This window comes from Lacerta agilis, chromosome 14 (assembly GCF_009819535.1).
Source record: "Lacerta agilis isolate rLacAgi1 chromosome 14, rLacAgi1.pri, whole genome shotgun sequence".
Classification (NCBI taxonomy): Eukaryota; Metazoa; Chordata; class Lepidosauria; order Squamata; family Lacertidae; genus Lacerta; species Lacerta agilis.
Genome location: NC_046325.1, coordinates 18,127,964 through 18,155,748, shown reverse-complemented (window position 1 = coordinate 18,155,748; position 27,785 = coordinate 18,127,964). Strand labels below are relative to the sequence as shown.

The window sequence follows — 27,785 nt, the reverse complement described above, 5'->3', positions numbered from 1 at the left end:
GGGAGGAAGGGAAAGGAGAATGTTAGCCGCTTTGAGACTCCTTCGGGTAGTAAAAAGCGGGATATCAAATCCAAACTCTTCTTCCAAAATGTGCAGGCACAGTTCCTTCTCATTTGTGTGTGCGTTCCCCCCCCCTTTCAGCATTTGCTTTTAAATAAATATATGCCAGCCTCACCCAACAGCCCTGTGAGGTAGGCAGGCAGCCAGGCAAGTACCGGTAGGTAGGCTAGGCTGAGAGACAGAGAGAGAAAGAAAGAGACTGGCTCAGGGCCTCTCAGTGAGCTTCATGGCCAAGTGGGCTTTGAACCCTAGCCCTACATCTGACCCTCTGGGCTTGCTCAATATGGGTGCTTGCCCCACGGGAAGCTGCAGTCTGGGCACGGGGAATTTGTGGGCCTTCAGATATGGTCCCAGCTCCCATCAGTCCCTCCCTGGTAACATGGCGAAAGGTTGTGGATGATGGACGCGACTTCTGGAGGGCCGCAGGCTCATGTAGAGCTCCTTCTTCTGCAGCTCCATCTGCAGCACTCCTTCCTGAGTTCCCAATTCACTTTCCCCCCTCTTCCCTCCCCATCCTTTTTCCCTTGCGTGTCGTGGGGCAGGGACTCCACTCTGGGAGCTTTCTTTCTTTCTTTCTTTCTGAAGAGCTGGGTACAAAAGCTCAGAATAAATAAATAATACCAGTATGGCACCAATTCAGGCATACTCACGCTACAGCCGCCAGTGGCCTTTAACTGGGGAACCCTCTCGCCTTTGGGGCGGTTTGGGCATCTACGTCACAACAAAAGAGAAAAAGTTACTGCTCTCTGACAGAGACGACATGGCTGAGGTGATTGTTGCCCGGAGCGGGAGCAAGCAGTTTTTGTTCTATAGAGAGAACTCTCCCTTCACTCACACAGATTGCAGAGGCAAATCTCCGACAGCAAATATAAATATAAATATAAATATATAGCCTTTGGTGGCCCTCCTCAAAGTCACACAGATTTATCGTGGTGCCAGGTTTAAATGGGGGCAAGAGGTCACTTTATCAGGGGATGATATACTCCATGCATTTCCTGAAGCTATAGTCTACAAAACCTTATGCTAAAATAAACCTGTGAAGGGCGAGAAGAGTTTATTGTTCAAGTGAGGCAAGGCCATGTAAGCCTAGAGGTTCCTGCTCCAGGTTTGAGGGGACCCACCTATATCAGTGACCCTCCTGCCCATGAGCCCGAGCGACGCTACATTAAAAACTCTGTGGTACTTTGTGAGGAATTCAGAAAGGCAGGTGGCTGGCAGGTCCAGCTGCCCTTCCCTGAGCATGCTAAGTACCGAAGCCACAATCCCTTTTGGTGTCATGCTACTTAAATGATACATTCACATGGCTACTAAACATTTTTATTTTTATTTATACAAAATAATATATATACATATATATATCTATAAACAAAAAACCTGTCCATATCTTTCTCCTCTCACTCTTCTCAATATAAAAATGGCGGCGCAGCAACACCCAGTGGAAGAATCCGGAACTGATGGCCACACAACTCCTCCTGGGAGGGATGCTGCAGATGAGTCTCTCTCCCCACTGCGTCTCCCCCCAATAGCTATGGAAGTCCAGTCCTCTAGGGAGAAAACAGTGGGAGCGGGGAATGTGCTGCTGTTGATGGTATGTGAGGAAAAGGATGCCATCCCATTCATTCTGGAGGGGGCCATTCATGCCTGAAGATGCTGCGGGAGGAAGATAAGATGATTTTTTAAAAAATGGTTGGGGCCTGGGCAGAAGAGAAGCCAGGAGTAAGGAGTTTGCAAACAAACAAACAAACAAACAAAAACAAAACACAAATCATTGGGTCATTTTGCAATATTTCCCACTAGGTAAGACCCTGAAGCTTGCCCTGGAGTCCAATTCTCACTCAGGTGGCTGTAAACATGTGCCAGGCAGGTAACGTTTCAGACTTCAAGCGTGGAGCTTATGTAATTGGTTGTTCCTCCTTAGGAATGGATGAAATCTGTCCCTTTGGGGGCTTTTTCTCAGTTTCTCATTTTTTCTAAACTAAAATTCAGTTCACCACATATCCTCATCAGTTTACAGTTTCCTAAAAAAAACTAATTAAAAAGTCATCGTGAAAACTCACCGGCATTTCAGTGCAAATTTAATCTTTGTACGCGATTTTATCGGACGCACGTTTTTGCAAAGCAACTTCCCCTAACAGAAATTATTTTCCAAGAGATTTACAGTATTTCTATGCGCCTTTTGCCACGGAAATACAGGAAAGTGTTATCCTTACCTTTATTTCCCAAAGGTGCTCTGAAGGCTCAAACGGGAGTTTCCTGAAACCTTGGGAGCCTCTGGGGGATGAAATACGGAGCTACAATTACGATCTCAAATTGAATGGTGTGGGTGGGGGAGACAGCAGAAGGAGAACAGTAATAGAACTACTGGCGATGGTGGAGCCAATGTCATACACAGGTGAGGGTTGGGCCAATGCAAGAGTGACATGATTTTGTGGTTACCTATCCTGGGATGATTGATCAAAGGCAGGGATGCTGTGTGGTTCCCCCCCTCCCATATACACTGTAAGCACAAACATGCGACTCAAGCCTAGATAAAATTGCTTTATTAAAACTACCCCCAAATTATCTTTGTCTGAGAAGAGGTACACCGGTAAACTCTCAAAAGGGGTATGCGGTTAATGTTAAGTCTGGGAAACACTGCATTTTCGTATGTTATTTTCACCAACATATGCATTTTTAGGGATGGTTTACCCCAGTGTATGGATTTTCGTACACATCTGCTGGGCTGGAGGATTGCAAAATTTGGGGAAGCGCAATATGTCAAAGGACAGCCGTGTTTGGGTTCTCAGATTGCTTCAGAAAGAACAAATCAAATAGGTTTGCCTTTAAAGACAAACTGAATCGGAATCCACCCCCCCTCCCCAATCCTTACCTAGGACAGCATTCCCCAACTTGGTGCCCTTTAGAAACTTGGGACTGCAAATTCCCACCAGATCCTTGTCAGCCGTGGCTCAGTGAGTGCCCAGAACATAATATCCCAGAGCTCTTTGAAAAGGCTTCTTGCTTACCTGAAATAGGTTCCTTAATGGACGTGTCATCATGAGTAGAAAGCAGGAGATGGGAATGAGAAGTAGAAGTAGAAATGGTCCCCAGTGAGATCTCTGAAGTTGGGTTTGCTGAGATGAGTGGTTTCTATCATGGGTAAAGTTTTCGGGGACTGGAGTAGTAAAAGAGTCTGCAGTACAGAGAGAGACTGACCTATAGGGGCAGATTGAATGCCTTCCAGTAACAAGGGGCAGAAAGCAGATAATATTGAGAGGATACCCACAGAGTGTTGCTGAACCACTTTTTTATGACAACAGATGCAGAATATTGCATTGGTTTCACAAGAAGTGGGTGGTGGCCTGACATCAAGTGATTGGCACCACAATATTTTTTTTTTTTTGTTTTTTTAAGGGGAGAGGGAGAAAAACGGGGAGAAAGTGAATGGGGAGAAGAGGGAGAAAGAGAAAGAGTGAGAGCATCTCTACACCACAAATTATTAACAATGGCCCACTAGTTTAATTGTCATGGACTCCAACACCCGAAGCAATCATGGGAATTGTAGTTTGTTGCAGGTACTGAGAACACTGTTCAGGGCCTCTAAATTCTCCCTTTGCTGAACTAAAACTCCCATGATTTCCTAGGGGAGAGATAAACCAGTATGGGTCCTCAAGTGTAGATATGCCTTGGGAAAGACAGAAAAGAAAGGGTCAGGGGGAATAGACAGGAGAAAGAGAGATATAATTGTAAACTACTTAAGACGTTTTGATACAAACCAGAGGTATACAAAGTTTGTTCAATAAGTAAAGTGGGCCCTGTGGTAGAAACTAGGGTTTCATGCAGTCCTGGGGCTGCAAAAGTTGGTGACACTGACCACTGGGTGTGAGCTGTAAGTTGGGAAGTCCTGAGTTCAAATCAGACCAGAGCCACATACTCAGTGGGCTGAGGCAATTTACTTTTCCTCTCTGCCTCAGTTCCCCCTTACTTCAGGTCTGAGGGGCTCCCTGGCAAAACACCCTCTGCTAGGCCTCTACCCTTGAGCTTATTTGCCAACAGCTGCGAGTTGCCATTTTAAACTTCCCACAATGCCCCTGAAGTCATGTTGGCCTGGGGAATTCTGGGAAATTACAGTGGCAGCGAGGCAACTGAGGGCAGAGTGGCGCAGTGTGTCAAGGACCTATTGTGACCAGGTGGGCCTAGAAGTTGGGGGATGAGCAGAAGTGTTGACGTTGGGCCTGGTTGTCATGGCTACTGGGATAATGTTTGTGAAGCATTCTGAAATCTCCAAACCACCATAAGGATGCTAAATATTATTTCTGGCGGAAACGAACCTTCAGGGCATGCACGCAACCACTCGGTAGGCAAAGCATTTGTACCCTCCTGCCAAGATAGCGAGGCAACTCTCGCTCATTTTCTCTGCCTCCCCATATTGTCGACACTGGGGTGAAACCATCCTCTTTGATCAGCTCACCACATACAGTTTCATACACACCATGGCAAACAGTGTGAAAACAGGAGCGGCTGGTGCAGTGGGGCAGGGTTGCAAAGCCACCTTCCTAACACAGTCATCAGTGCCACTGACCGGGTTAGGGACTCATAGCTGTCAAGTTTTGGATTTGAAAATAAAGGATCAGCAGCCTCACCTATCCCAGGGACAATCACATGGCAGTGGTGGGTGGAGCCACACGCAAAAGTGGGCGGCACTGGTGTGAATGCGCGCAGTAGGCTTACTGTATTTTGGAAACGCTGTTCGTGGGCTACGATGCTCGTAAGTGCGGGAAATGGCTCCCGCTTGCTTTGAGGCTGCAAGGAGGCGAGGTCTTCCCAGTCCCTGGCTAGCAGGGGGAGGGAGAGGAGCTGCTTCCTTTGAAAAAACAGGAAATTAAAGGGATATAAAAAATAAGGGATAGCAGCGGGAAACTGCTTGAAATAAGGGAGATTCCCGGGAAAAACGGGATACTTGACAGCACTGGTTGGGGTGCAGGGAGGCGGTGGGGAGCTTAGGGCTGTGTGGGCACAGATTGGCTCTGCTCAAAGTTTGCCACCCCCCGGCCATGCCAGTGAACCACCTTGATAAGCAGCAGCGACGCCAGTTTAATGAGGGCAGCTCCATGGCATTGCCCCACTGTGTCAGCCCCCCATGGCAGAAATGGGTCCTCTGTTATCCCCACAGCCTTGCTCCCCCACACCCTGACCACCTGGAATGTTACCTGGTTGGCACTGAATAACGGTGCAGTTACTGTAGTCGGCAAGCTCTTTCAGTCTGATGAGTTTCTCCATCTCGTCCGCCAGCTTTCCGATGTGGTAAGGAACGGGATTCAAGAACTGAGTGATGTTTGTCCCCACAAAACGGACACAACTATCCTGTTAAGGCGCAAGAGAAAAAAGTCAAGCCCAGCAGCTTCGTCCTGGTGTATACTGAGCCCACAAGCCATGCCACCACACCTTAGGAACTGGGGCCAAATTACACGTGAAGTTGCTGCGCTTAAACGGGGCTACTTCTGTTTTGAAGACAAAACAGCTGCAGGCCCCTACTCTGGATCAGGGCCCTGTGGCAGTTTCCTGCTGAAAATCGCCCTCTTCCTCAGCTGTTTTTTTCCCCTCCCACTGCTGTTGCTGACTGCAGGCATCAACTCTGGAGTCAAATAGGTTTAGAAAACGTGAATCAGGTAGTTTCTAATGAAAATGCAAGCAAAACTGAATTATTTCTCCATCAACCTTAGGGGCCCAACACCAGTGTCAGGTGAGGGAGGAGTAGAAGGAGAGGCAGAATACAGTGTGAATCTTCCTGTGGACTTACTGTACCCTCTATTGCTTGAAGGGGACCCTCCAATCCCTAAAGTGAAAACCTGAGCATCTTTTTAAAGGCCCCATTCACCAGCATTTTTAGGGGGGGGGGATCCTATGGCTGGGATGAACAGCTTAGGATTCAGCAGATCTTTGGTTCAGCTGGTATTAATTCCGAGCTCTGGCTTAGTTGAAGATATACCAGTTTAACTTGCTCACCCTGAATGAGCCAAGGCTTAGTCAGCTGAGCCAAGGTTTAGGTCACCCCCCCCCAGGGGCATTCAAGGGGTCTGGCGGGGGGGGGGACTTGGGCTGGATCTTAAGCCTGTTCAGTTTGGTCATGTGGCCTGCCAACCCAGCACAGAACACTAGTTTAAAGGCTTGTTTTCACTCTTCCAGAGCAGCAGCAGCAGCAGTCCTACTGATAAACGGGGTTTGGATCTGGTGTAGCTTTATGCCAGCTGACCTTACACCAGCTTGGTGTCACTGGAATTGCTCCTTTATTGAAAAGGTCTCCTAATACAGTATACACATTTTTTTTCTCTTTGCAATTTTGCCCAAGATAGAACACTTTTGGAGAATACTTCCCCCTGTAATAAATGCATTTCTGTACATTATTTTCACAAGTTCATGCATTTTTGGATACATTACAGTCGTACCTTGGTTCTTGAACAGAACCCATTCCCGGGAGCGCAATCGAACCCGAGAACCATTTGAAAACCAAGACACGGCTTCTGATTGGCTGCAGGAGCATCCTGCATCCAATCAGAAGCCGCAGAAGCCATGCCGGACGTTCGGCTTCCGAAAACAGTTCAAAAACTGGAACACTCACCTCCGGTTTTCGATTGTTCGGGAGCTGAAATGTACGAGTTCCAAGGTGTTTTGCAACCAAGGTACGACTGTACTTGGCTGGAGAACTGCAGAATTTGGAGAAGTGTGAATTCTGAAGGCTGGCTGTGTTTCAGCTTGTATTTTGCTTAGTTAGTTAGGTAAGTTCACCTTTCAATGCGAACTAAATTGAAATTCTTCTCCATTCCTACCTGGCGTGAGCAGGGGCCTGGCTTAATCTGGAGGGAGGGAGGAGCACCTTGTGGTATTTCATTCTGATCCAAATTTTAACTCAATTATTTTTAAATATCCTTAACAAATACAAATAATTGCTAGTGTTTAGGACTGGTTGGGTTCAAAACAGCTATTAGATGAATAAATAAGCGGGGGGGGGGGAATGACCTGTCTCCTTTAAAAAAAAAAAAGAACCCCCCCCCCCATGACCTACCTCAATGTTACATCCTTCAATAAAGGGTAAGTGATCTATTATATGGAAGAACATTTGCTCCAGGATTCCCCCGGATACGCTGGCCAGATGCTTCAGCTTTTTGTTTATGAGATGAACTTCCCATAATTCCTGGCAGAATCCATCCTGGGGGAAATTATTGGGGGAGGGAATATAAGGAATGAATGCATGATTAGGAAAAAGTCTGGGGTGTATTCTTGTTCAAAACCACTAAGAACATACAAAGCAGCCATAGGGCTCATCCAAACTTACCTTTTGACCCATGTTTTCCAGGCTCAGGTCCACACTTTAAAGCGCTGTGTCCGAGGACTCCTCTTTTTTTTTTGCCCCATTTATTTCCCCGTGAAAACCTGCTCTTTGAAGCAGAAGCGCAACAAACAGCAATTCAGGTGTCGTCCCCCCGATTGCTGTTTGCTCCAATTCAGCTATAAAGAGCAGGGGGGGGGGTTTTCCAAGGAAAGCTCCAGAGCGGGGTGGGAGGGAGGGAAAGGGCACTTGGATACAGAGTTTTAAAGCACGGACCATTTCCTGGAAAGCGCAGCAAAAAGGTAAGTGTAGACAAGCCTTTATAGTGAGTCAGGATTTTGGTCTATCTCACTCAGTATTGCCCACATAGGCTGGCAGCAGCACAATTGACATAAGCGGAATTGTCTTTCAAATCCTTCCACTCCTGGTGGAGCTTCTGCTTTTTGTAAAAGGAGAGGCAGCGCACATTTTCGTCTCCATGCAAAAATTCGCTCCTGAATCAAAATAATTGCAACTGATCAGCTCTTTCAAGTAACATAACAACACCACGGTAGGTAACATATGTCTTGTTTTTTTTAAGACTTTACCGGTTTCAGGTTGGATGGCATATCTACTGGGTAATTGAGGAGCAGGTACTGCTTCTGAGGAGAGAAAGAGACAGGCCTGGGTTGAATGCGGGGAGAGGATGGATTAAAGAGCAAGAAAAGTCTATCCACGAAATGTTTCTAAATAGGCTTTAAAGGTCCCTCTAGGTCAGAGGTTGGCAACCTAAGGCCCATGGGCCAATTCCAGCCCATGAGCTTCCTGTAACTGGCCCACGGCCGTTCCGTGGATCGGCGTAGGAATTCCATGATTTTTTTGTGGCACCTTTATTTCTCTTGCCGCGGGTCGGAAGAGTGCCAGAAATAGCGTGCACCTATGCGCATGGGTGCTCCTCACGCATTCGTACATGTTATTTCTGGCGCACTTCCGGGACAGAGGAGCCCCCATGTGCATGTGCACACACTATTTCCGGTGCCCTTCTGACCCGGAAGAGCGCTGGAAATAGTTTGAGTGTACGCACTGGCCCACCGAGAGGTCTGCCAGGGAGTAGACCGGGCTGGCCTCAAAAAACATTGCCGACCCCCAATCTAGGTTCATCTGGATGAGCCTTCATCACCATGGCACAATTCTCTATGTTTTGGACCACAACTCCCATGAGCGCTGCAGTGTTGCATTTCTACCTGCAGGGCCAATTTCAGGTGGTGGCATGGGATGATTGGCTCAGCCCCTTGGTAATTAAACTGTATGGTCCCTACAACACTTTATCACATCCCCAACGCTGTTCAACATCTATTTGAAGCCACTGGGTGAGGTCGTCAGGGGATTTGGAGCTGAGTGTCATCAACATATGGAAGCACCAGTTCCGAGAATGCAAGAAGAGACCACGGGATCAGGCCATTGGCCCATCTAGTCCAGCATCCTGTTCTCACCATGGTCAACTAGATGCCTGTAGGAAGTTCTCAAGCAGGACCTCCATGTAACAGCAATTCTCCCCAACTGTGATTCCCAGGAACGGGCATTCAGAGACATACTGCATCCCACAGTGGAGGGGAGAACACAACCATTGTGGCTTGTGGAGGGGAGAAGATTAGGTTCTGAAAACTTATCTCACAAGCTGTGGATGTATTATGGACTTGCATATTCAACTGCAAGTCAGCACCTGAGCTACTGCAAAGAGACTTGGAGACAAAGGCAGCCAATGAATACCAGAAAACATTTCCCCCCCTACATGGAATTTTATGTGCTATTGTTAAACCATGGTGAGTCAGAAACCTATGCAGATCTACTGCAAATTGCCACAATGATCTGCCAACAGACCCTAATCCAGGGCTTCCCCCCCCCCCAGTGGGAACTCACAAGAACTCACTTCCGGCACCTCTCAAGTGGGTACCATTGCCATTCTAAGAGAACAAGGGAGGTTCATGGTGAGTTTCGGCGCCTATTTTTCTAGAAAAATAGCACTGCCCTGATATAGTCTGCTCGAGGTCACACTCACCAGTTCTTCAATTTTAGATAAAAAATGCTGAGTGTTGTTCGTTGTTTCAAACTGAGCATATTGAAAAATGCAATCCTTGCTCGACTCACATTGGGTGAGAAACAGCAGCAGCAGAACGAAGACCTAGAAGGACAGGAAAAAAATTCTGTAGTTTATATAGTAAGTGAAAGGTCAAAAGAACTCTCAAGCATCTCTCAACTAGCATGCAACGCAGACCCAAACTTCCATCTTCAAATATCTGAAGACCTGTCACATACATGACAGAGCAAATCTGTTGCTTGCCTGATTCTCTTTTAAAGCTGTCCAAATCTTACCCTCCTTCCATTACAGTAGAATGGGGATGTTTGCATCAGACTTTCCTGAGAGAAAATGGAGTGTGACTCCGAGGGTGAAGTCAAAGTACCGGAGAATCACTGCAACCTCTCCCGCCGCCATTCCTGGACTGGTACAGTGGTACCCCGCAAGACGAAATTAATTCGTTCCGCAAGACTTTTCGTCTTGCGGAAATTTCGTCTTGCGAGGCACCGTTTCCCATAGGAACGCATTAAAATTTAATTAATGCGTTCCTATGGGGAAAAAAGTCCGGGGGCCCCTTCCGACCGTCACCGGAGCCTCGCCGCGCCGTGTTTTAAAGCTACAGGGAGCGAACAGCAGCACTGCTGTTCGCTCCTTGCAGCTTTAAAACGTGGCGCGATGAGGCTCCGGTGGGGAGAGGCGGCGTCGGATCGCGCACGGCCATCCAAAATGGCGGCGCGATCCCACTCCCCCCCCCCCGCGCACCGGAGCCTCGCCGCGCCGTGTTTTAAAGCTACAGGGAGCGAACAGCAGCACTGCTGTTCGCTCCTTGCAGCTTTAAAACGTGGCGCGATGAGGCTCCGGTGGGGAGAGGCGGCGTCGGATCGCGCACGGCCATCCAAAATGGCGGCGCGATCCCACTCCGCCCCCCGCGCACCGGAGCCTCGCCGCGCCGTGTTTTAAAGCTAGAGAGAGCGAACAGAAGCATTGCTGTTCGCTCCCTGCAGCTTTAAAACGCGGCACGATGAGGCTCCGGTGCGCGGGGGCGGCGTCGGATCGCGCACGGCCATCCAAAATGGCGGCGCGATCCCACTCTGCCCCCCCGCGCATCGGATCCGCGCCGCGCCGCGTTTTAAAGCTGCAAGGAGCGAACAGCAGCACTCCCTGCAGCTTTAAAACACGGCGGGGCAAGGCTCCGGGGGGCGGGGGGGATCGCGCCGCCATTTTGGATGGCCGTGCGCGATCCGACGCCGCCCCCCGCGCACCGGATCCGCGTCGCGCAGCGTTTTAAAGCTGCAAGGAGCGAACAGCAGCACTCCCTGCAGCTTTAAAACACGGCGGGGCGAGGATCCGGTGCTTACAGTGGTACCTCGCCAGACGAATTCGTCTTGCGAAAAAGAGCCATAGACGAATTCGTCTCGCGAGTCAACTAAAAACTCGCAAAACCCTTTCGTTTTGCGAGTTTTTCGTTGTGCGAGGCATTCGTCTTGCGGGGTACCACTGTATATCAGGAGAGGCTGAGGCCTCTTCCTTGATCCTGCCAATTGTTTTTGACTTACCACAGAAGACTCTGGGGTTCCATGGCGCCAAATCATCTCCACATGGTCTGGTGGGTGACAAACATGCTGAGGATTACCCCTCTAGAAAGAGGGGGAGCTGTGGGGATAAAGGAAAGGATGGTTAGGGATTAAGAGGCCAAGGAAACACGGGCTTGGGATGGAGCAAAACCAGCATTTGCCAACGTGGGGGCATTCCAGATGTTTTGCACTACAACTCCCAATGTTTTGCACTACAACCTACACAAAATAATAAAAATAACATCAGGGCTTCTTTTGAGCTGGAACTCGCCATTATAAGGGAATGAGGGAGGCCCTCATGGTGAGTTTCGGCACCTCTTTTTTTCTAGAAAAATAGCACTGGTTCACATGAAACACCAGGTCAGCCCATAATTTTATCTGTTTATTCATTTATTCATTGCATTTATCTTTCAAGGATCTTAAGGTGGTGAGCATTGTTCTCCTTCTCCCCATTTCATCCTCACAACCACCCTGTGAGAGGTAGGTTAGGGCGGCTATGAGCTTGTGACTGGCCCACCAAGCTCACCCAACGAGCTTCACGGCTGAGTGGGGATTCGAACCCTGCTCTCCAGGGTCCTAGTCCAACACTCTATCCATTACGCCACATTACGCATAATGATTCTTTAGTCATCCACCATTTGACCTGTACTGGGGACCTGTACTGGGGAGCCAATATGGTGTAGTGGTTAAGAGTGGTAGACTCGTAATCTGGGGAACTGGGTTCGTGTCTCCGCTCCTCCACATGCAGCTGCTGGGTGACCTTGGGCTAGTCACACTTCTCTGAAGTCTCTCAGCCCCACTCACCTCAAAGAGTGTTTGTTGTGGGGGAGGAAAGGAAAGGAGAATGTTAGCCGCTTTGAGACTCCTTAGGGTAGTGAAAAGCAGGATATCAAATCCAAACTCTTCTTCTTCTTCTTCTTTCAACATCCACGCAGGGGCCAACTTGATGGAACAGCCTGAGGCTGTCTCAGCACAGCACCAGCCTGATGGATGTGGCAGGTCACACTCCCAAGCTGGCCTCTTCAAAAGGAGGGCTGGTTGGTGGCTGACAGGTTTTTCTAACTCCCATTGTTGTGGAGGTTTGGTTAGCCGGCAGCCCCCCAGGGACTTATGAGACCCAGCCCGTTAGGTTGGCCTGCCCCCAGAGACTTATGGAATCCACTGGATTCCTGAATGCTCTGGGGAATTTTCTGACTGACATGGCTGGCACTCCTGTTGACGTAAAGCAGGCGAGACCATTATCAAAGTGCTGCCTCCATAAACGGAGACAGTATGCTTCTGAATGCCAGTTGCTGGAAACCACAAGACACTCATTGTCTTGCCTGAGAGTTTCCCACAGGAATCTGGCTGGCCATTGTGAGAACAGGGTGCATTTAAAGCCGAATCAAATTTGCAAATTTGCACGGAGCAACTTGCAAAGTGGGAAACAGCCGTCCTTCAAAATTCACACCTGCCTGAATTTTGCAATACAGTTTTCCAACCAAACAATGCTTGCAAAAACACATATACCGGTACAATTATACCTCTGGTTGCGTTTGCCGCGGGTTGCAATTGCTACGGGTTACGAACGCGCGAAACCTGGTAATACTGGAACGGGTTACTTCCAGGTTTCGGCACGTGCGCATGCATGCACAGAAGCGCTAAATCGCGCCACACACATGCGCAGATTCGGCGCTTCAGGTTGCGCTCTTTTCATGTTGCGATTGGCCCTCCGGAACAGATCCCGTTCACAACCAGAGGTACCACTGTATTAAGTGTTTATAACAATAAAGAAATTTGTGGAAAATAACATATAAAAGGTTATTATGTTAGGGGAAATAATGGCTTGCGAAAATTGCGGAAAACTGAATTTAAGATTGGGAAAATGTGAAATTTGGGGACTGAAATTGGCAGAGCCTTCCACCCGTGCTTCCAATGGAAAGAACAAACCAAGGAGTAGCAGGTTTAATATTTAATCTGAACCGTAGCATTCTCCTACTTATTCTCCTAAATAAACCACAACTGGGAATCCAAGCCTGGTGTCTGCGGTTTGTTTCTTGATTGTGGTTGGTTTTACAGCTTGTGCACACCTTAATTTCCGTAACCACAGCTAATTGCTCGCATTAGGTCCAAGCCCTGCCAGTATAACATACTGTATAACATGCGTCTTCCAGGACTAAAATAGGGACTTAGCAGCCAATTCTATATATATCTCCTGTTCTGGAGGGTTGGACTCGAAGCAACGGCTTCAAGTCACAAGAAAGGAGATTCCGACTAAACATTCAGAAAAAAACTTTCTGACAGTAAGAGCTGTTTGACAGTGGAACAGGCAGCATTTGAAACTCCCATTGTTCCAGGCGCGTTTTGCTCCTAGCTTTCATATATCAATTTCTAACACTGGGAACAGGCTCCCGCCAGAGGTGGTGGACTCTCCTTCCTTGGAGGTGTTTAAGCAGAGGTTGAGTGGCCATCTGCCATGGATGCTGTAGCTGAGATTCCTGCATTGCAGGGGGTTGGACTAGATGACCCTTGGATCCCTTCCAACTCTAAGATTCCATGATTCCCTAGTTTAGTCCCAGAAGTAAAGCTGGGCAAACCCCAAACCCATTTAGGTTGCATACACACCATGCATTTAAGGTACATTCAAGTCACATTCTTTCCCTCAAAGAATTCTGGGCATTGTGGTTTACTGCTAACAGAGCTATGATACCCAGCACCTGTAACAAACTACAGTTCCCATGTTTCTTATTTTGGGTGTGTGTGTGTGTGTGTGCTTTAAATGTATGGTATGTATTATTATTATTAGGCCCAATAATAATTGCTATACAATCCTGCACTGTTTCAAACCCCACCCACTTTGGGCTCTAACTCCACCCACTGTTGTCTCTAACTCCGCCCACCATTTCCCACAGCCCCTGGTTGACTTTCCTATGACCTCTAATGGAAAAATAAAATAAGCTTCCTCACCCCTTCCTTAGGAAAGATCTTTACTGTACACTGCCATCTGATCCTTTTTAAACAGAAGATGCTAGAAGTGAACTTGAGACTTTCTGCATACAAAGCTTTTATCAGTGATCTCTGGCCCTTCTTGGAAAGCCTTAATGGCACTTTGCCAGTACACAATGGCAGGATTTTAAGCTGTTTACCTTGCCACAAATTATGTGCGGGGGGGGGGGGGAGGATGACTGAAATACAATGGGCGGGAAATGACATCATGTGAATTCCCCATTTAAAAAATTGGGTGAACCGAGGGTGGCAATTCCAAAACCAATTTAAGAAGGATACCAAAAAGCTACAAATGATTTGGGGTGCAGGGCAGGAAAAGAGGATGAAAGCTAAATAAGGATTTGGAAAGGAGAAGAGTGCCTTTCAGTTAAGTCATGCCTGTGCAAGGGGAATGGGTGTCTACCTGACAGGGCCACCAGAGGCAAAAAAAAAAAAAAACCAAAAAAAAAACAAAAAAAGGACTTCCGGCTGGCGACGCCATAGCGGGTGGTCGGGGCTGCTTCGGCTGCGAGGCGCCCGATCCATCCCGGGGGTTAGGAGCCCCGCAACCGCAAAGCGGGGCTCCGGTTGGGGTGCGGGAAGAGCGTCCCGCACCCTGGGCTCCCCGGCTGCGCCCACGGAGGCTCCGAACCCTTCCCTTGCCCCCCCTGTAAAGGGGGAGTGGGGGTGAAGGGACAACGGAGCCGGGCTTACGGGGATATGCCCCAACCGGGATGCAAATGCGGCGACAAAGCCCGCGGTGAGCGTCTTAGTTCTACCTTTGAAGAATGGAGCCAAAGGAACCCGGTGGTCGTGAGTAACTAATTTGACCAGAAATCGAGCTTTTGGAACGATCCGGGGGGAAGGAGAAAGGCAGCCTGCCTTCTTCCCTTCGAGTCAAAGAAGCTAACCAATTTGAGCAACTGCTGCTACAGGACTGTTACAATGTGCTTAAAATTGATACATGAGACTGGCAAACTTTTTTCTCGGGAAGTAAATTAGCGGAAAATATCTCCATTTAAAGTTGCGGTATCTGCGTTCCAGTTTAGAAAAATGGCGATGAACAGAGAGGCAGGAGCAGAAATTTGATACCCACTTCCTCCCCCTCTACCAGTATGCTGGGCTTCGTCCTTGAACTGGTACTGAACTCTGGACTAACGGACGAACAGAGGCTCATTGCTTTGAAGGTGGAACTGCTGTACAGGAAAGTCAAAGTCTTGTGTGGGGGTCTGAAAGAGAACCAATTGCCCACAGAGGAGGCTTTTAAAACTTTTAATACTTTGGAAGAAAGTCTTGCCAAAGAGCTGAGAGGATGTCTGGGAAGATGGAGAGAAATGAGTGAGCTACTTCGGAGAAGAAACTCGCCTTTTGGGGGTGGCAGTCCCAAGGCGACGGTAAGATTTGTTATATCCAGTCCCCGAGGTGTGAGCTCGGGGGCCAGGGACAGAGAATTACGGTTTTTACAAGAAGAAAAGGAATGCTACAAAGAACCGGAGAAGCTGAGAGACGACGAGATGGACATCCTGGAGCTCGTGGCAAGGAGAGTCTTGGACTGTGCCTGGATCTGTGGACGCTTGGAGAGGGAAGCCACAGGGAAATTCAGTGTTGATGCCACCAGGAGAAGAATAATGGACAGAGGGGGTGTGGGGTGAAACACTAAGTAAAATTTGAAGTAGCCTGTCATGGAATTTTGAAATCGGAGGGTGAATACTGTCAACAATCTTTCTGTTTTATTTTTTGTTTGAATATGAAAGGAGATATTTTGAGTTATTATGTTATTAGCAGCAGTTTAAAGGATAGAAGAGATAGATATGATATAAATGATTGGTGAAGATTTTAATGGAAGAAGAATTATGATGAGATATTACTACGATGATGAATTGTTAGTTAAATGTTGAATATATAATTGTGTGTAACTATATAATTGAATTTGAATTTCAGGAGAAATGGTTATAAAATAGATTAAGGATATGAACTCGAAGGAGAAAGGGCAGGGGAAGTCAATGGTCAAGATATGGAAATAGAAATTTTCTATTTAAAGAAAAGATGCAACAAGAAAACTTGACACTGTTTGTATTTGTATTATCAGTGTATTTGTTTTGTATTTGTTTAATTGTAGGTGTGGGTGTGGGTATATGTTGTTATAAGAAAAAGGTCAATAAATTCTTATAAAAAAAAAAAAAACAAAAAAAACAAAAAAAAACCAAGGTACAGCTACTGAAAATCCTTCTTTAACACAACTATTAATGATACAGGAGCACTGCCTGATTTCTTCCTTACCTGGCCTCCTGGGTAAACCTCTCTCCAAGCTCAGCCAAACAGAATAGCAGATGAAATTTAGCCTGCAAGTTGCTGCCAAAACGTTGGCACAATGGGACGAGATTCCATGTGCATTCTGACAGGGTCTATATTAGCTGCTACTATCCGGGAAAGAGGCGTAAGAATGAAGAGACCTGCAGGGTCAAACCAAAGGCCCATCCATCCCAGACTATTGCTGCTCTCAGTACAGAACCAGGTGCCTCCAAGGCTGCCTCTGCAGTAGGGGCTGGGAGTCAATGCTAGTCCTACTCAGATTAGAGCCACTGAAGCCAATGGCCTGGATGAACTCGGGTTTGTTGATTTCAATGGGTATTCAACTCCTGAGAATCTATTCAGAATGTATAAAGACGTTTCAAACGTTTGCTGGAGATGCCAAGAACATGAAGGGACATTTTTATCATGCCTGGTGGGCATGTAAAAAAGCTAAAATATACTGGATACCAATGCACAGAATCATAAAATCATAGAACTGTGGAGTTCAAAGGGACCCTGGGGGTCATCTAGTCCAACCCCCTGCAATGCAATGTAGGCTTCAAACCTTCAATTCTGAGATGAAGAGTCTCCTGCTCTCCGTGGATACAGCAGATTTGTTTACTATTCAGTTGAAGCCAGAACTCTTGCTTTTAGGGCTAATGGACACACAATTAGAAAGGGGGTATGGAAGATGACATATGGGACACGGGTGGCGCTGTGGGTTAATCCACAGAGCCTAGGGCTTGCCGATCAGCAGGTTGGCGGTTTGAATCCCCATGACGGGGTGAGCTCCTGTTGCTCGGTCCCTGCTCCTGCCAACCTAGCAGTTTGGATTTGATATCCCGCTTTTCACTACCCGAAGGAGTCTCAAAGCGGCTAACATTCTCCTTTCCCTTCCTCCCCCACAACAAACACTCTGTGAGGTGAGTGGGGCTGAGAGACTTCAGAGAAGTGTGACTAGCCCAAGGTCACCCAGCAGCTGCATGTGGAGGAGCGGAGACGCGAACCCGGTTCCCCAAATTACGAGTCTACCACTCTTAACCACTACACCACACTGGCTCTCAGTTCAAAAGCATGTCAAAGTGCAAGTAGATAAATAGGTACCGTTCCGGTGGGAAGGTAAACGGTGTTTCCATGCGCTGCTCTGGTTCACCAGAAGTGGCTTAGTCATGCTGGCCACATGACCCGGAAGCTGTACGCTGGCTCCCTCAGCCAGTAAAGCGAGATGAGTGCCGCAACCCCAGAGTCGTCCGTGACTGGACCTAATGGTCAGGGGTCCCTTTACCTATGGAAGACGACTGCAATATATGCTTACAGCCACAAGATTGCTATATGCCATGTATGTCCAACATGACATTGCCCGGCACCCAGTCAGCTGGCCAGCCAGCTGGGAAAGGGAGCTGAGAGAGAGAGAGGGGGAGGGAGAGAGAGGGAGGGAGGGAGGGACCATGATGTTTCTCCTCCATCTCTCCTCTCCTGCCAGTTCCCATGGAAAGAAAACCCCCTCCCTTCTAGTTCTGCATGGATGCTGAACTTTGCCCCACCTTTCCAGCTCCAGCCCAGCTGCATTTATTCAAAAGTAAGTCACTGCCCCCCTCCCCATGGAGCTTTTCCATCTGGTAAAGGGGTAATTGGAGATTTTGGGGAATGTTGGCTTCCCATGTGCACCAATGGCCCTGAGGAGGGGGCTGGTGTGGGGGTAATATTTTTTATTATTATTTTTTATCATAATCGTAATTTATTATTTATACCCTGTCCATCTGGCTGGGTTTCCCCAGCTACATATAATATATTTACGTTGAAGAATGACAATGGGAGAGTGTGGTAGATCACTGCCAGTTTTTTTTTTTTTTTTTTAATATTGGATGGTGGATCACAACCTGTTGGATGTTGGACGTGCCTGCTATATGCACAAAGATGGAAAGACACAACCCCACCCACTACAGAAGAATGGTGACAAAGCTATTGGACTTGGCTGAGATGGCAAAGTTTACATGTTTAATTAGGGAAAAATCATTACCGACATTTGTTAAGGACTGGAAATTTCTTAAGGACTTTTTGCATGAAAGAGAAAATGAATTTGTAGTAAATGGATTTGAAGATTGATTTTTTTTTTTTTTTACTATAGCTGAAAGGACAGAGAGCCAGAAATCATTTTGCTGTTTTCTTCTTTATCCTTCTTTAGCCCCTCCCCTTTATTTTCCTTTTCTCTCGCTTTCTTTTTCTTATAGGTTTCTCCTTTCCTTGTCTTTTCTTCCTTCTGATTTTGCTCTCCAAGTAGTTGTTTTATCTCAGTAAAACATAAAAAAATTACTTTGTAATGGGTATGTATTGTTTGTATATCATTGAATAAGTATCAATCAATCAATCAATCTATCAAAACCATAAATGTGATTGAGAATTTCTTTCAAAGACACTGCTGCCTCTCAAGGTTTTCCATCCTTAGGATCATATCACCTCCATACATAATGCCTACAATTCACACTGACAAATGGCCTTGCATTGATCTAATGCTAATATAGCTAGCTGGTTTTGGTTGGTGGTTATTGCTGAGTTATTATTATTAATTTTTGCAAATTTTATTATGCTGACAGGGTTATGATCTGACAAGACCAGCAATATCAGCCGGAGGGCTCTTCTCATGCTTTTAAGTTCCAGTTCCTTCCTTCATTATACTAACAGTTTCCCCACTCTCACTTCCTTGCTGCACAGAGAATAAGCAATCGATGCTTATAAAAACCCATTTCTTCCACTGCCAAGTAGAGGGGAGGGGGTTGGTTCGTGTGTTGCACCAAGTTGCAGAAGATCTTGGTGTTTTGCAAAGCTCTCCGAGGCGCAGTGCAAGAGGGTTAAGCTCTCTTCTCACATCTCCTCCGACCCCCATTAACAGTCCGGTCGTCCACCCCAAGAGCTAATGCAATATGCATTTTCCAAACTCCTTCCCATTATGTTATTTGCTTGTTTAGAAGAATTTATAAACTGTGTATTTTTTAAAAAAAAAATCCCTTAAGTGTTGAACACAAAACCATATAAATGAGTTAATATGAAGTATGGATACAAAGTGTCTCCCAGCAGGAATAAACAAATCCATTTTAGTTTCTTGTTTTTCCAGCCTTAAGTTCAGTCCCCCACATTTCCGCATCAGTTTTGTTTTTTTCAAAAAACAGTGAAAATTCATCAGCATTCTAGTGCGAATGTCTCCAAATGTGCAAACGTTTATGTGCAAGGTTGCCCAAAGTGCAAAGTGATTTCCGCCCTTTTGCTTCTTCTTCTTTTTTTTTTTTGGTACATTATTTTCATGCACACCGAACCTCAGCGCAAGCATCATTTGTACGCGTTACTTAGCTGGATAACGGTACTGCAAGCCTTGGAGAGCTGCAAATTTCAAAAGGCAGCTGTGCACAGGAAAGCACAAAGGAGGTGTGTTTGCCTTTAAATGTGAAAGTGCTTCAATCCCCCCCCCCCTTCATAACTCCAGACCAGGTGCAGCTTGGTGCTGAATGACACATTGGGACAGCTCCAAAAGCAGCTCCCTAGTAGCTCCTATGAAGAAGAGAAGGGAGGGGGGGATCCTTCTTGGTTGAGCTGAGCTGCTGAGAGCTCTGCAAACAGTAAGAGACACCTCCGCTGTTTTGCAAAGCTTTAGCGCAACAAGGAAGTGGTGGGAGGGGGTGTTCGCTTTATCTGCACCGCCTTCTCCTCAGGTGTCCTGTCAAACCACACACAGACACAAACACACACACAAACAAGCCCCATTCCACCCTCACCAACCCCACAGATGTACATCGCTGGATATTTCTGGAGACAGTGTGGAATCCCCATTCCAACTTACACTGACAGCCAGCAGTGGAAGAGGGATTCTCCTTCAATGCCGAAGAGTTCTGTAGTCTTATGCCTATCAATGTTCAATTTTTTTAAAAAGGTTTTAGCAGTTCTTCTTTTTATATGTAAGCCACCTTGAGTCCAATCGGGGGGGGGGGGGAGGCAGGGTATTAATAAACAAATAAACAATAGCGCAGAAGAACCACAATGCTTTTTGCCCCCCCTTCACCCCAGTTGGTATCCAGAGCTATACAGCAATTGGTATCCAGAGCTATACAGTGGTGCCTTGGTTCTCAAGCTTAATCCGTTCCGGAAGGCCGTTTGAAAACCAAAGCGTTCCAAAACCGAGGCGCGCTTTCCCACAGAAAGTAATGCGAAATGGATTAATCCGTTCCAGACTTTTAAAAACAACCCCTAAAACAGGAATTTAACATGAATTTTACTATCTAACGGGACCACTGATCCATAAAATGAAAGCAATAAACAATGTACTGCAGTCACACAATCAATCAATCAATCAGTAGCTGAACTGGGTTCCACACAGTCACAAAAACAAAGCTAAAAATCCGCAAAAACAAAAACGCAAAGTAAATAGACAAACCTCAGCGTAACACTCAAAACAGAAGTGTGGCACTCAGATCAGAAGCGTAACACTCAAAATGGAGCACGTTCGGCTTCCGAAAAGAGTTCGCAAACCGGAACACTTACTTCTGGGTTTGCAGTACAGTATATGGGTTCCAAGTTGTTTGAGTACCAATGCGTTTGAGAACCAAAGTACCACTGCACTGATCCCATCTTCTACGTAAGCAGCGGATTTAGGTTTACCTTTCTGCACGAGACTAGCTTATTCTTTTTAAATTAATTGTTTATAACACGTTTAATAAAGAAAAGCAGAGGAAGGAAAGTGGGGGAATCCCATTAGCTCACGTTGAGAGTACAATGGCTGTCCATTTGGCCGTCTGAATGGATTACTATTCCAGCTGAATAGTCAGAAATATTAAGATGACAGTGAATATTTCACCCATATCCATGCACTGAAAAGATATGGGGAAGGATAATCCACTACTCTGCTATATTTTAAGTAGCCAGATGACTAGAAAGCCTGTGTAGTGTAGCAAGAAACAGGGTACTGAACTTCCTGGGGTTCCAAGTCTTCACACATTCATGGAGCTCCCACAACAATTAGCTCAGGCTAGCCTACCTCACAGGGTCGTTAGGAGGATAAAATGGAATAACGACCACCACCGCTATCTAGGCTGCTCTAAGCTCCGTAGGGGAAGGATGTGGTACACAGCCAACCAAATGAAAAAAGTATAGCTGTATCAAATTTCTTCTGTTTCTCATGCTCATGCGTGCATGAGTGCCATTGCTTATGTGGTCAAAGCCACAATAAGCAAGAGGGATGTGTTAGGGGGAATCCCCAGGTATGCAGAAGTACAAAAAATATTTGAGGAAATTAAACTGTAAGAGCAGGGAGAAACCCAATGCACCCCAGGATTAAGCATGCTCAGTGACTACAGAATGCTGACTGACTTCTGGGGGAAGAATGAACTGAAAACGGAGTCAGAGAGGGAATGGAAAATTGGGGGAGATGGCCCCAAGCCACAACATTTTATTGCAGGTCCTAGCTGTTTACATGGCATGCAAGTGTTCTGCCCTCCATTCTGCAAGTCTATGGGGTGAATGGGGCTTCAGCTCCCCCAATATTTTTTGGCAGGGCGCGGTGCCCCCCAATATTGAGGGGGTCACCGCCCCCTGCCACTGCTGGGAGCCCTCAGCGCGCCCCAGCCCCAACTTCTGCCCAGCAGCCCAGGAGCCAGTGGCGGCTGGGACAAGCGTGGAGGGCAATTTCTGCTTTTGCTTGTCCCAGCCCGGTGCATGCCAGCAGCATCATGTGACATGTCACATGACCGCACCCCCTCAATGTGGGAGGCAAGTCGGCGCCGCTGCCGTGAACACACCATACATGTAAAGCACAAGGCTCCGACCCAAGAATCTTGGGAGCTGCCCTCACAGCGCTACAATTCCAAGAATGCTTAAGCAAAGTCCAGTTCCCAGAATTCCAGGATACGACTGCACAGTCAGGATCCAGCATTATTCTTAACAGGCTCCCAACCCAATAGCTTGACCATACAACAAGTGGCACCTGCAACCAAATCTTGCAGTATGAGTGAGGCCCACTTAATGAGGTATATTCTGCAACATGCCATTGTGTGCCTCCAGACAACCTGTTTGTCGAACATTCATCCAGGTTTGTTCATAGGGAGATCAGACAACATGGGCTATTTAACACCCATTTCTGATTTGTTTGTGGAGAGGCTAGAGGATGTGTCAAAACAAGCTTTATCTCACCGTCCCCAGTGCATTTTCCTGCCATTTTCCTGTGGACTTCTTCTTCTTCTTCTTCTTCTTCTTCTTCTTCTTCTTCTTCATCATCATCATCATCATCATCATATTTCATAGTTAAAACCATGCACAAGGTGGCTTATAACATAACAAGATTCACATAATTTCAAGCATAACAAAAGTAAAAAGGTAAAGGGACCCCTGACCGTTAGGTCTAGTTGCGGACAACTCTGGGGTTGCGGCGCTCATCTCGCTTTATTGGCTGAGGGAGCTGGTGTACAGCTTCCGGGTCATGTGGCCAGCATGACTAAGCCGCTTCTGGCGAACCAGAGCAGCACACGGACGCAGTACCTATTTATCTACCGTACTTGCACTTTGACTTGCTTTTGAACTGCTAGGTTGGCAGGAGCAGGGACCGAGCAACGGGAGCTCACCCCGTCGCGTCGCGGGGATACGAACCGCCGACCTTCTGATCGGCAAGCCCTAGGCTCTGTGGTTTAGACCACAGCACCACCACGCGTCCTATAACAAAAGTAATAAGCAATAAATGAAAGGCATCAAAAAGCGCACAACCAAACTGAAACAATTGCCACATAAATTGCCCAGGTATGCAATCACAGTGCATTCCGCATCATTCTGCAATTGCTCTCTCTCGCTCTCTCTCTCTCTCTCTCTCCCCCCCCCCCCGTTACTGCCACCTGGAGAGGCACTCTTGCACCATGATGCAACAAAAGTGGGGCCACCACAACAAAACCAGAACGTTTCATAGAACCGCAGAATTACAGAGTTGGAAGGGACCACGAGGGTCATCTTGCAATGCAGGAATCACAGCTAAAGAGCCATCCAGCCTCTGTTTCAAAACCTCCAATGAAGGAGAAGTCAGAAAAGTTGCAGGATTTCAGCAGGAAGCTCTAGGACAGGCATAGGCAACCTCGGCCCTCCAATGTTTTGGGACTACAACTCCCATCACCCCTAGCTAACAGGACCAGTGGTCAGGGATGGTGGGAGTTGTAGTCCCAAAACATCTGGAGGGCCGAGGTTGCCTATGCCTACTCCAGGACATGCGCTAATTGGAAACAGAGTAGTATATGTCCAACCCAAAACCTTTGCAGGTACAAGCTGTACGGAAAGCGAGATTGGGTATAACCAATTGCTGATACTGTCGTGACTACACAACCCACAGCACATCTGGAGGGGCCCTGGGCTTCTTCTAGATTCTAGTCAGTCATGCTCACTTCCAGGATACTCCATTCCATCCCACCCACATTTTCCTCTCTCCTGCATGAAGACGTACAGTGGAGGCTCGGGTTGCGAATGCGATCCGTGCGGGAGGCGCGTTCGCAACCCGCAGCGTTCACAACCCGTGCTGCTGCGTCTGCGCACGCGCGTGACGCAATTTGTACTCCTGGGGTTCGGCGCATTCGTATCCTGAAAACGCGCAACCCGAGGTATTACTGTACTTCCTTTCATCTGTCCTGGATCTTCCCACAGAGTTGGAAGGGACCCCGAGAGTCATCCGGTCCAACCCCCCATCTCCGTTGTATGTCCACAAGTTCCAGTGTTATAAGGGGGGGGGATTCCATCCACTTTCTCAAGAGGCGTGCATCATGACTTGCTTTTTCTTTGGTTGCATGCATTTGGTTTAGAGAAAGCATGTTTCGATAAGTCGGCTGGCGGCAGAGGGCGTGTTCTGATATGCATGCGGTTCCCTGGCATCTTCGGTTACAACCACCTCAAGCTTCAGGGCCGCCTGTGCCAACCTGGCATGCTACTGCCAACCCTCTGATCGCTGCTGAGCAGCAAGAAAGCTGCAAACAGGACCGCATGGCAAAGATGCCATAGGCTAGACACTGAGACAGCGCAGAGGTACTGCTTCAATTGGCAGGATGGTTTTGTGTGTGGATGGGAGAGCAGCAGCAGTGTGCAAAACTGTCGGTTCCTTATCCGGGCTGCTTCTGCAGCTCTCTATTGAATAAGCAACTGGAGAGAGCCAATAAAAACACTAGCCTGGCTTGAGCACATGGGGAGGAGTTGTGGCTCAGTGGGAGAGCGAGCACCTGATTGGCATGCAGGAGGTCCGGGTTCAGCCCCTGGCATTTCCAGGTAGGGCTGGGGGAGGAAAGGCTTTATCACAGTATCGTAGTAATGGAAGGGACCCCAAGGGTCATCCAGTCCAACCCCCTGCAATGCAGGAATCTCAGCTACAGCATCCCTGGCAGATGGCCATCCAGTCTGTGCTTAGAAACCTCGGAGGAAGGAGAGTCCACAACCTCCTGAGGGAATCAGTTCCACGTCAGTCTGAAACAAGCCACAGAAGCCGTCGGCTTCCAGAGATAGGTCCCATCCACACTGTGCATTTAGAGCACACCCACCCAGGGCTCCTCCTAAAGGATTCTGGGAACTGTAGTTTCCTAAGGGTGCTGACCTCACAGGCCGGACAATTCCCAGCCCTCTGAACAAACTATGGTTCCCAGGATTCTCCGACTCTTCAAGTAGGGAGCAGAGGCAACTTCTTAATTTCACCTATCCCTTTTACCATCCCATTCAGAACATGCTGCCAGGCTAGGTCCACTATGCCCATCTATCACAGTGGTGCCTACACTGACTGGCAGCAGCCCTCCAGGATTTCCGGCAGGGGTCTCTCCCCGCTGGCCCCTTTATCTTCAAGCCCTGCCCCATCAGAGGCCCTTCACTCTGCCCCCCCCCCTTTACAGGCACCTCCTTGATACAAGGGCGGGATATAAATTCCATAAATCACCGTGAAGCTGAGAAAGAACCACAAGGACAGAGCAGCTCAGTCGGCAGAGCGTAAGACTCTTCACCTCAGGGCCGCGGGTTCGAGCCCCACATTGGGTGAAATATTACTGCGTTGCAGGGGGTTGGACTAGATGGCCCTAGGGATCCCTTCCCGCTGTAGAATTCTGTGATTCTATGAAGCCCCCGCGATCTTGGCGCTTGGGGGCTCCCTCTGCCACCGCGCTCGCTGCTCCCGCAGAAGCCAAGGGCTGGAAGCGGCAGGTTCTGCCCTCTCGATTCCCCCCCCCTGCGCCGATCCCCTCGCCCTGACTGCTGGCGGCGGGGTGAAGAGCCCGCACTCCGCCCTGGCTGCGCGAGCGAGGGCGCCACGCACGCGGGAGGCGCCGGATTCGAATCCTGACATCTCGCCCAGCCCAGGTACGGCGCAAGGGATCGGGAAGAACGCCCGGAGAGCCTCTGCCAGTCAATGCTGACCCTTCTCCTGAATGGACCCTCGGCATGACCGGTCGAAGGGGGGAGCTAGCTTCCTGTATTTCCCATAACGCCCTAACTTACCTGTGATGAACGATCGAGGTTTAGAGGGAGGGCGGAGGAAGGGGGGTTTCTCCCCAGCGTCGTTCGGGCTCCTCACATGCTTCGCGAACCCCACGAGAAAGCAGTTGCCAGATCACCGGGCTGTCTGGGTTTTGTTTAGGCGAAAGTGAAAGTCTTTCCGAAGGGGGAGGGCTTCGTCCGCGGTGACGCCCCTCCTCGCTCCCCCGCACCCCCCGTCCCCAAATATTCGCGGTGGGGGGGAGAGATATTTCCTCGCACGTCGGGACGCCCCCACTCGCCCGCCCCCGGCGCTCCGCTGCGACGATCCCAAGCCGCGCTCCGGGGCTCTGGTCCGCCGCTCCACGTGTTCCAGCAATCGGCCAGAAGGAGAGCCGCTCGTGCGATCTCGGAAAGAGCAAGGGTTAGCGCTGAGCATACAGAAATATTTTGCCCAACGTGGGGCTCGAACCCACAACCCTGAGATCTAAAATCTCATGCTCTACCGACTGAGCTATTCACGCATAGGCTACGTATTGTTGCAGGCGCCCCAATCTCAAAGCAGTGCGAGACCCCAGGGGTCCGAGGTGCTCCCCCAGGATTTATGTTTCCTTTTGGGAATGAGGCACAGAGGAGCCTGTGATGTCTTTAGGGTATATGGATTATTTACCATATACCCTAAAGATATATATGGGTCTTGTTTCTCCCTTGGATTCTTCAAGCAGCCTTGGATTCAAATAGAAAGCAAGCATTGCTCTCTGGCCCCTCTGCTTTCAGCTTTGCTTCTAAGTCACATCCCTGCCAAGTTCTGCTAGAAAACTGGCTTTTGTTCTTCTCTCTACCTGCAAGTTGAGAGAGGACCCATTTGGTATCTAGCACAGAGTCCCCTTTGTTCTCTTGATGGCCCCATTACTCAAGCGATTACCTCATCAGGAAGCTAACTTGCCTTATATTTTAAAACTTGCCGGATCCAGGGATTTGGCATCCACAAACTCATCACACACACACACACACACACACACACACCACTAGAGTATTTCCACCTCTCAGGCATTTCCCCCTCCCACAGGTTCCAAATGTTCTGCTCTCGCGAATCTCAGGATTCCCATTGTTCTCCTTGTCACAAAAAAAGCACACACGCTCTTCCCTCTTAGTCATACCCAATGATCTGCCGCTTCCTATTTCCTCCATTAATTAAGCTGGTTCTTCGAAACCACTAAAATTCCCCTACCTCCTGCCCTATGATTCCCCACACAAGCCCTTTAGGGACACAGGAATCTCTGCCTTCCTCTGCATCAGAGACCGTTGGCATACCCAGCTTCCACTGGTCTTGAATCGGTGGGTTGTGGCCTGGCCCAAGGCAGGTCCAAACAGGAGCACTGCCGCCATGCAAATATATGGGGGGGGGAGATTAAGAAATGGGTCCCCCCAAATGCATGTTTTAGGTTAAAAGTGGGCCCAGGGGGGTCTGAAAATACCTGGTTTACATGGCAGAAGCAGCCCTTCAGGGTTCCTGGCAAGAGATATTCCTGGTCCTGACAAGAGGGGCTTGAGATGCGGAGTACTGGCATACCACACACAGCCCACTTAAGTGTCGCCTGAGGACGGTTCCCCATCGCCTTCTCCAAGACCTTCCCTGACCCTGGATACTTCCCATGTCTTGATCCCAGCCTTTTCTAAGAAGCGAGAGAAAGTGACCCCCCCTGTCAAGGTCAACAGTGGACCATGTTGCAAAGCTGTGCCCCCCCTCCCTGTTTCTGGCCTCACCACAGGGTCCCTGTGGGGGTCTGGGGTTAGGAAAAGCATCTGGGAGGTCGAGGAATCTGGGAGAAAGTTGTGGCCAAGAAGTTGGGAGGGAGAGATGGTGGCAAAGGGGGAGCAGGAGAGGGGGGGAGGGGGCTGCTGCTGCTGCTGGCATAGCGCAGCGTTCAACACAGGTCTGGCCCCCTCATGCATGGATGGACCCCAGGGCGTAGAGGGTGCAGGACAGCTGAATCTAAACAAGACAGGGTCAGGGATCGGGGGGGGGGGGCAAGGGCAAAGCTGCTCATACCTGTGCCAAAAAAGGCATGGGGCA

At 48.3% G+C, this 27,785-nt stretch overlaps 1 protein-coding gene across 1 annotated transcript; it reads right to left on the bottom strand.

Annotated features, from left to right (window-relative positions):
- Positions 1-1,439: 1,439 nt before the first annotated feature.
- On the bottom strand, positions 1,440-25,838 carry LOC117059365 (fms-related tyrosine kinase 3 ligand-like). The gene is made up of 9 exons (XM_033171037.1): positions 25,733-25,838; positions 10,979-11,075; positions 9,405-9,527; positions 7,954-8,007; positions 7,103-7,246; positions 5,250-5,403; positions 3,066-3,232; positions 2,271-2,331; positions 1,440-1,710 (listed from the first exon to the last, which is right to left on the bottom strand). The coding sequence occupies exons 2-8, from the start codon at positions 11,012-11,014 to the stop codon at positions 2,299-2,301; spliced, it is 711 nt and encodes a 236-aa protein (XP_033026928.1). The 5' UTR covers positions 11,015-11,075; positions 25,733-25,838; the 3' UTR covers positions 1,440-1,710; positions 2,271-2,298.
- Positions 25,839-27,785: the final 1,947 nt, after the last annotated feature.

Bases quoted from the DNA above. Each gene is read 5' to 3' on its own strand.
- LOC117059365 (XM_033171037.1), bottom strand. From the start codon at position 11,014: ATGATTTGGCGCCATGGAACCCCAGAGTCTTCTGTG. The intron at 9,528-10,978 runs GTAAGTCAAAAA...CTGTCCTTCTAG, and splicing joins GAACCCCAGAGTCTTCTGTG to GTCTTCGTTCTGCTGCTGCT. The intron at 7,247-7,953 runs GTAAAGTCTTAA...AATTTCCCCCAG, and splicing joins TGCCATCCAACCTGAAACCG to GATGGATTCTGCCAGGAATT.